This window comes from Antrostomus carolinensis, unplaced genomic scaffold (assembly GCF_000700745.2).
Source record: "Antrostomus carolinensis isolate BGI_N321 unplaced genomic scaffold, ASM70074v2 scaffold23911, whole genome shotgun sequence".
Taxonomy (NCBI): domain Eukaryota; kingdom Metazoa; phylum Chordata; class Aves; order Caprimulgiformes; family Caprimulgidae; genus Antrostomus; species Antrostomus carolinensis.
In genome coordinates this window covers 1-8,194 of record NW_010296566.1, presented here as the reverse complement: position 1 = coordinate 8,194, position 8,194 = coordinate 1, and the positions used below count along the sequence as shown (strand labels likewise).

The 8,194-nt window shown below is 43.7% G+C and overlaps 1 protein-coding gene across 1 annotated transcript in view; it reads right to left on the bottom strand.

Moving 5' to 3' along the window:
• The window catches only part of LOC104532993 (paired box protein Pax-2-A-like), a gene marked incomplete at its 5' end in the record, with an annotated part of 24,702 nt that extends 17,367 nt beyond the window's left edge, over nucleotides 1-7,335 (bottom strand). Inside the window, 1 exon segment of the mRNA XM_010178346.1 lies at nucleotides 7,209-7,335. Coding sequence (XP_010176648.1) covers nucleotides 7,209-7,335 — 127 coding nt within the window.
• Between the last annotated feature and the right edge of the window lie 859 nt (nucleotides 7,336-8,194).

Sequence of the window (8,194 nt, the reverse complement as noted above, 5' to 3'; positions counted from 1 at the left end):
TCCAGGTCCCGCTGAATGGCAGCACAGCTGTCTGGTGTATCCAACACTCCTCCCAGTTTAGTATCATCAGCAGATTTGCTGAGGAGACACTCTGTTCCTTCACCTAAGTCACTGATTAATAGGTTGAACAACACTGGGCTCAGTATTGACCCCTGGGGGACACCACTAGATACAGGCCTCCAACTTGATTCCACACCACCAATGACAACCCTCTGAGCTCTGCCATTCAGCCAGTTCTCAATCCACCTCACTGTCCAGTCACCAAGCTCACACTTCTTGAGTTTGCCAATGAGGATGTCACAGGAGACAGTATCAAAAGCCTTGCTCAAGTCCAAGTATACAACATCCACTGCCCTTCCCTTGTCTGTCCATCCAGTTGTCCTGTCATAGAAGGCAATCAGGTTAGTTAAGCATGATTTCCCTTTGGTGAATCCATGCTGATTCTGCCCCTGATGACTCTTCTTGTCCATTTTCTTGAGTCCCAGCCCATCAGGTTGGGCAGTTACTTCCTGCCTTAAAGTGTAGCATACGCTTATTCCTTGGTGGGTTGGGACTTGAATGTTACCTCTTAAACAAGATGCTTTTGAAACATATGCTGGGAAATGTAATTAGAACAAGTTAGTTTTTCACACAGTCCTCATTATAGGTATCTCCAAGGCTTCATCACAATGATAGTCTACTTATCATAAGATAGGATAGATCTTCCTGGGTAGCCCATAGCAATCCTGAACGTACGAAGAAGAGCCAAAGATTGCCATAAGCTCTCCATTTCTCTGAAATACTACAGTGGGCAATTTCAATTTTACAAGCATCTGGCCTGGTTAAATCCAGTACAGCTTATTAACACCTAGTGAGGGGGGCTGCTTAACTCAGATATAAAGCACAGTCTTTGCTGTCAGTGGGCAAATATCTACATCACAAAAATTTTCATCACAGCCATTGGACCCTTCCTTTAGCCTCAAAAGAAAAGGCAAAAACTGAATTGTTGGGAAGACAATACAATTACTTTATCTTAAAAAGTCCGTTTTTCTCTAGCAGCATAGAGTGTGTCAGCCTGCAATGCTGTCCTCTTGCTCTGGGAAATCGGAATGACAATGCCAATTCACTGCTACTGTCATTACGTGACATTATTGTCATTCACTGCTATTGTTCACATAAATGCTAATTTAAGGAAGGCAAAGACATTGTCTTTTTGGGCCCATCCATTTCTGGGTTCCTCACTTCAATATGCTTTTCAAGCCCATGAGCCACCGCCTTCAGCATCATAAAGTTATTGTCAGTGGAACTTCTATTGGATGCACGGAAATAGTTTGTGTGATTGCTTTTCCCCTCTGCTATTCCTGTCTGTTCCACACATCGTTCATCTGATCATCTATCACCCTCAGCCATTTGGTCCTGGAGAAGAGTAGTAACACCTTTTGCCTTTCCAAATTCCTTGACTAGATAAGAAGATATTATCTCTTCTTAGGGATGGGAAACAGTTGATGAAATTTAGAGGTCCTGCCTACTTTTGCCAATTCCTCATCTTAGAGGAGAGGCTTGCTCACAGAAAATACCTCTTTCATTTTGCTGAGGCAGGACAGTAACCACCTTGTAGCAGCATGTGAATGATTATCATATTCCATTTTCAGGGCATTGGGGCATCCAGAGATGTGCCCACCAGGCTGCCTGACTGCTGGCAGCTGCAGCCGTGATGCTGTGCCGCAGAGTGCGGGTCTGACTATGTAGGATTTGCTGTCGCCAAAACCAGTTTGGGGCCCCTAACCCTTCCTGTTAAGGAGGTTTTTTTCAGTCAGCTCAGTCAAGCCCTGACCAGGGCCATTGCTCACTGGTGTCAGAAGCTAAAGCAAATTGGAGCAAGACAGGAAATTTTCACCAGTACAAACAAGGAAAAGGGGAAGGAAATGCTCCCCCTCTCAGTGTACTGATATAAGTACAACTGAATGTAATGGTCAGTTTTAATCATGATTTAAAACAGCAAGCTGAACCAACTTGGTTTACATTTGCACCATGAGGCTGTTTTCTAAAAGACTGAATTTTATTGGTGGTAACAAATACTTTGACAAATACAAAATTTACACTAAATGTGGTTATTTCAATTTTTGCTAAGTAGATGAACTGCATCTGTGCACATTTATTTAAGCAATTATGTTGTTTAATCTAATTTGTCTTTACACATTATTATATGAGATGAGTCCATATTATTATTTTATTAGATTATTAACTTTTTACTTGTGATCTGTGTCAAGTTATATTTGGATAGAAATTAGAATTAAATTAAAAACAGTATTTGTAATTATTCATGCTAATTAAATAAAATGACCTCAAGTTCCCTGACTTCCTAAATATACTAGAACAGAAAAAGCAAGTTTTTCTAAGCAGGTTTTGCATTAAAAATTACTTACTAAATGAAGGAAAGGAGGAAATTGAACTGATTTTAGACCCCGGTTTTAGAATAGATCTTATCCTTTCACACCGAGCTTAATTCACTCAGTGACAGAGGAAAACAAATGTTCCTGCTTTTTCAAATCCTAGTTTGTTTCTTAGTTTTGAATGACCTGGTTATTGAACTGAACAAAATTCTCTTCAGTTCACTCACTAAGCTGAAACGAAGGAAATAATATCTTTTCACCTTGCAGGAGGCTGAAGTTCTCGAAATATTGTTTAGCATTTCAGAAAAACTTTGAATCCAGGTGTCTAGCCAGTGATCTCTCCGTGCTTAGCATCACAACTATCTTGAAAACTTTCACAGAAATCAGATGCTGTTTAAGTACTATTTTTATGTCTTTCAGACATAGTAAGTAGCCTTTATGCCAGTAATTCTAATTTTTTTTTGCATACATTAATGTGTGAATTTAAAAAATTAACTTAAACTGACAAAGAAATCTGACCCCATTCCAGAGAGAGGAGTTCTGGAGGAAAGTAAGATTGATGGGGTTTGTGCTCTTTGGTGCCTTTGTTTGATACATCGTGAGTTGTTGATAGGAATTCTCACCCTGGATGATACTTCTAGCTTTAGGGAAAAAACGTATTTCCCAGAGAGAATTAAACATTTTATATACAGGACCTGGTAGCTGTTTCGGTGGGTCATGATGATTGTAGAAGTTACATATCCCTATTAATAGGTGCTAACCATAGCACAGAAGCACTCAGAAGCCTTCTCACGGGGAGAGAAGAGGACGCATACTCCCATTTCAGTCAATGGTAGGAGTTGCTGAAGTACTTTTTTTGCCCCATTTTTCTTGGGCTTGTCTTTTACCTTTACTTTTCTTTACAGATCTCACTGATTGTAGTGGGCTGGCAAACAATGTCTATTTAGTTAAAACTGCCAGGATTCAATTAAGGGAAGTTTTTCTTTACCTTTGCTGTAATTTTACAATCCATCTAATAGGTAAATCCTCCCCTTTAGTAGTCTGTTAATAAGCAAGTTTCAAGCTATACATGAAAAGTCCGTTGTGGTTTATTTCCAATGGTCCTGCCTCTCTCTTGGGTAACTTCTGGGCTAGATAATTGAGCTGGAAAGGATTCTGGTCCCAAATGATTAATCTAAGCCCAGAACACCAAACCTTGTTTGAAGACACCTCTTTCATGCATGCCTGTTTCAAAAGATATGACTTCTGATGGTGCTTAAAGGACCTTAACCTTTGTTCTCAAAGGATTCAAGGCTTCTGTGAACAATCTTGTGCTTTTAAAGTACTCCTGTTGCTAGTGCCAAAATCTTGAGGTTCTCCTCTGCTCACCTCTCAGGTACTGAGGTACTGAGTACCTTCCAAACTCAAAGATCTGTGGAAACTACTGAATGAAAGCAAGCTATTGAGGTTTTCTGTGTTTACTCAGCTCTGTACAGATTTATACTCATCTGCCCAGGCTATTTGCCTTCAATAGAAATAATTGAAGTAGAACATCTCTGAACAACAGAATTATTGTCTTGGTGTTCAACTGCATGTACTCGCGCTATCTTGGTATGTTCAAGCCTGGATCTTTGCTTCTAGGAAATATGATTAGTATGTTTCCTAGCCTAGTGCTCAGCTAGCACCTAAGTGTCAGCTCATTCATGGAAATTACTTGCTGATACTTAATGGGGAGAAATAAGGGTGGCCTGTCTGCTCCATAGTAAACAAATGTTTTTGTTTACTTGTTTTAGGAGATGTAATAAGTGAAAAAATTTAGATAGAATAACTGTCTGAAAGGGAGTGTTTGATATTGGCAGTACCAGGCAAGGCTATGCTGTACGTAACTGTGGTGCTAAGATGTGTATTTGAATAGATGCCCAGGACTTTGGGGAAGACCTTCCTGCACGTTGGGGAGATGGCTGCCTGTTTTGCAGCATCTCTAGTTCTTCAGTTCTAGGAAGCTCACAGTCAGATAAAGGGACTTCAGCAACATCTGTACTTAACTATCTCACTACATTCACTACATTAGGTAGTTACATACTGTTAAGGTTTTGATGGCTTTTCAAGGGGGGTATTCTCAGAACGGTGTAAACTGAGAGAGCTTGCTGAGGAAAGCTAGTCATGAGCAAGAGAGAGGAGAGGACTTTCTCTGAAGTCTTCAGAAAGGACAAGAATCCAGTGCCAGACAGCTTTGGTTGGGAAAGAGCTAGTGATACTTTTTTTCTGTCTGAGAAGACTGAGCTAAGCAGACCTTCTTGTACACTGAAGCTAAATCTTATATCCTGAAGTGACTGCACACAGGAGCTTGTACCCTGCATGGGTGGATTTGTTTCACCTTTGTTTTACAGATCACCTGGGTTCACAGACTGCCCTGGAACAAGAGCAAAGAGGCATTTCAAAGATGACACTATGGCAGGAAAACAGGCAGCCAGCAATTCTGTACTTGCTGTTACTCCAATATCCCTGCTTGGGAGAGGGATTTGGGTGATACCACAGAAATCTGCATGCTCCCAGCCTCTGCCTTAATTTCCTGGCCAGAGAAGATCAGGAGGCAGCACTGAGTTCCTCACCTCTCTGGTCCTTCCTGAAAACATTGCTCAGCCCCATAGCACAGATATCATTAGTCATTCATCTTTAATAGATTATGCAAATTGAGGACATTGAGATCAATAAAGATCAATAACTGCAACCATTTAATTGCCAGCAAAAACATTTTAAGAACGAGCATTATCTGAAGTCCTTTCTTGGGTAATGGCACCATTAATCCAAACATTGGATCCTGGCCTAAGTGTAGAGGAAAAATTCTCTGCACCTCTTCTCCTGCTGCCTTTCAGGGTGTTGGGTTTTTTTTTTTCCCTTTTCATTTCCAGTTTCTGAGTTTCCCCATCATTACCACCAGTGAACAGCTCCCAATGCTAATAGTTCTGCTTTTGTTACTCTGCACTGATTGAAATGTCGCATACAGATTGAGATGTTAGTGCTAAGTTGCCACCTGGGAATGTCAAGCTGGGTCTGAAATGAACTTTTCTCACTCTTAGATCCAGATGGATCAGATGGGGATGTTCTTGAGCTGAGCTGGGAGTGTTGCAGGGAACAGAGTGAGGATGGCACAGTGTGGGGAGGACATGAAGATTTTCTGCCTCAGCCCACAGCCTATTCTATGAGGCTAAATCTGTCTCCTGCTGTCCCCTTGTGAGAGTCATGTCCAAAGCTTGTGCAGTGGCCCCAGCCTTTGGGAATTCTGCTCTCATCAGGCTGGAATGCACCAGGTTAATTCTGCTCTCATCAGGCTGGAATGCCCTATCTTCATTTAGGGAGAAGGACTAAAAATAATTGTTTTAAAGGCTCCTTTGAATCTTAAACTTTGATTTTGGATGCCTCATCATGACATCCAGCTATGAGAATCTGCCTTCCATGAAGGAGGGACAGTACTGCTCTCCTACTGGCTTTGCCCCCCCGAAGACAGGAAAGTGTTTCCTGTAAGAGATTTAGATCTGTTAAATGGTAGATGGACACCAGCTGAGTTTTGTCTTGCACGTGCAAAAATACAAAGAAAAGTGGAACAATTTTGCCACAGCTGAACCATTTTTTCCTGGTTGGCTAAGAAACTGCATGGCTATAAGGATCCTGGATCAAGCCTGATAGCAGTAAAAGCCATGAAAAAAGTCTGGGGATGTCACACTTTCTAGACACTCTCTCACACTGAATATGCAGTTCACCTCCCCATGGTTCTCCATGACGTTTTGCGGATCTTACACTAGATCTCCTCTGTATTTGGAGTAACTGTTACTAATCCTGCCCCATCCCAAAGTTCCTGGTAGCCAAAAGGCAAAATATGCCTTTGCTCACTGTTTGCTGAACAAGCAACAAGTGCCTGCCTCAGCCATGAACTGCTTTGACCTCAGGGGCTATTAGCTGGGGCTTCTGCAACAAAAAGTTGCTAACAAGACTTACACCTTATGGTAGCTGTGTGAGCAGGGAGCAGCAGCAACTAAAACCCGAAAAGAAGGGCTGTGGCACCAGAGTATCTCCTTATGGTTTTTGACACACACAGGGCAGACAGTCTAACACTAGTATCAGGATGGTCTGCCCCAGGACAACCCTGTGCTGCTCAGGTCCTGCATGTGCCATCAACAAAGAGGAGGTTTCTGTGGATCAACTGTTGCAGAAATTGCCTCCTATGTCTGTGCATCCAGTTCCTCCGCTGTCTCCCACTTGCTTTCATTTCCTGCTCTCCCAGTCACACCTGAGTTCAATGTGCCCACACGTGAGGGAAGTGGGGGAAGGCTGTGAACAAATTTATTTGGCCAGCTGCTGTTACAGACTCAGGGGCTTAAGGAAGAAGGGGTTTAGTGGTCACAGTTCAGCAGACCTCAGTACTTAGTTTGCAAATGCCCTTCCCAAATGCAAGAGCTGAATAAAACTTAAATACTTGGTAAGAAAACCAGGTGCGGATCATGTGTAAGCCACGACCCTCTTGTTCTCAGACACAAAGGAAAAAATCACAGTGCGCATTTGGACACAGCTGTCCTCCACCAACATTCATCCCTAAGCCGTGTCGGGGCACACAAGTTCCCGATCCATGCCTGGGTTTGCCTGTCTTTGAGTCACACCTGGGCACCTCTGGGTGTACCCAAAACTGCCAATACTCTGAATTTCAAACTTCTCTTGAGCCCTTACATTCTCCACAATCTTTCTGTCTCTTTCCACATTTGCCACAGAGGGATATCTTGCATTAGCAGAAAAAGCAGAAGCTAATGGTGATGAGGGAAATAAATAAAAAGCTTGGTTCTGCTGTTTGGTCAGGCAGCTTACCAGTCACCACAGGGTACGTCTGGGGTCCTGACACATTTGTCCCCAGGTCTGGGTTAGCAGAAGTGGATAGACTTGATTTGACTTCATCGAGACCAGGGGTCAGAGCTGGGAGGGAGTACTCATTACCCTGGGGAAGAGAAGAGAAAGACAGCTCGCTATTGATGCGCTGGGAGAATGGGAAGGGTGTACAGATGGGGGGGAGGAAGAGGAGAGATGCAAACCCCTGCACAGATGGAAGAGGAGGAGGAGGAGGAAACAGAGAAGATGAAGTGACAAGAGGGTTGAGGGGGGGTTCCTAGGATGGGCTATCCCACCCGCCTGTGTGCTGCTGTGAAGGGGAAGAGGGGTGAGGCTGGGTGCGGGATCTGGCCTGTTATCTATGGTACGACTTTGCCTTCGTTCAGTGCTGTGGGGATGAGGATGGCTGCCTCTGCCAGCCCAGGGGAGAAGAAAGGGGAAATCCATGTCTCCTCCTCTTGGCTGAGCGGAGGCTGGAGGTGTTTGCCCTGGTGACAAGGACAGCTGGGGTAGAGGACTGCAATGACATGACTGGGATGGGCAGGCTGTAGGAAGCAGCCAGTGTTGACCCGCTATAGCCAGGCACTCTGCTGAGTCGTCTGCCTTCCCTCTGCTGTTACCTCTGTCCTAGCTCTTTAAAAACAAACAAAGAAGCCTCATCCCCTGCCCCTGTCACTCTGTGCACTGGGGTATGAAATTGGGGAGGGGGGAGCCACATGGCTAACAGAAGGGTGGGAGGGGGAGAGCCATTGAATCTGAAAGGGTGTCCTGTCCGAAAGGCTCTGGTAATTGCCTTTTTATTGTGGCAGCCTTCGGACCAGACGCGGGAGCTGGAGAAACCAGGAAGGCTACAAAACAGCAGGAAAAGTTGCTCTGATTAATATTAGGTTAAATTAAAACTGATTTTCTGCTCTTTCTGCTCCGGTTTTTTCCATGTGCTTCCCCAGCCCCCTCCCCACATCTCCCCC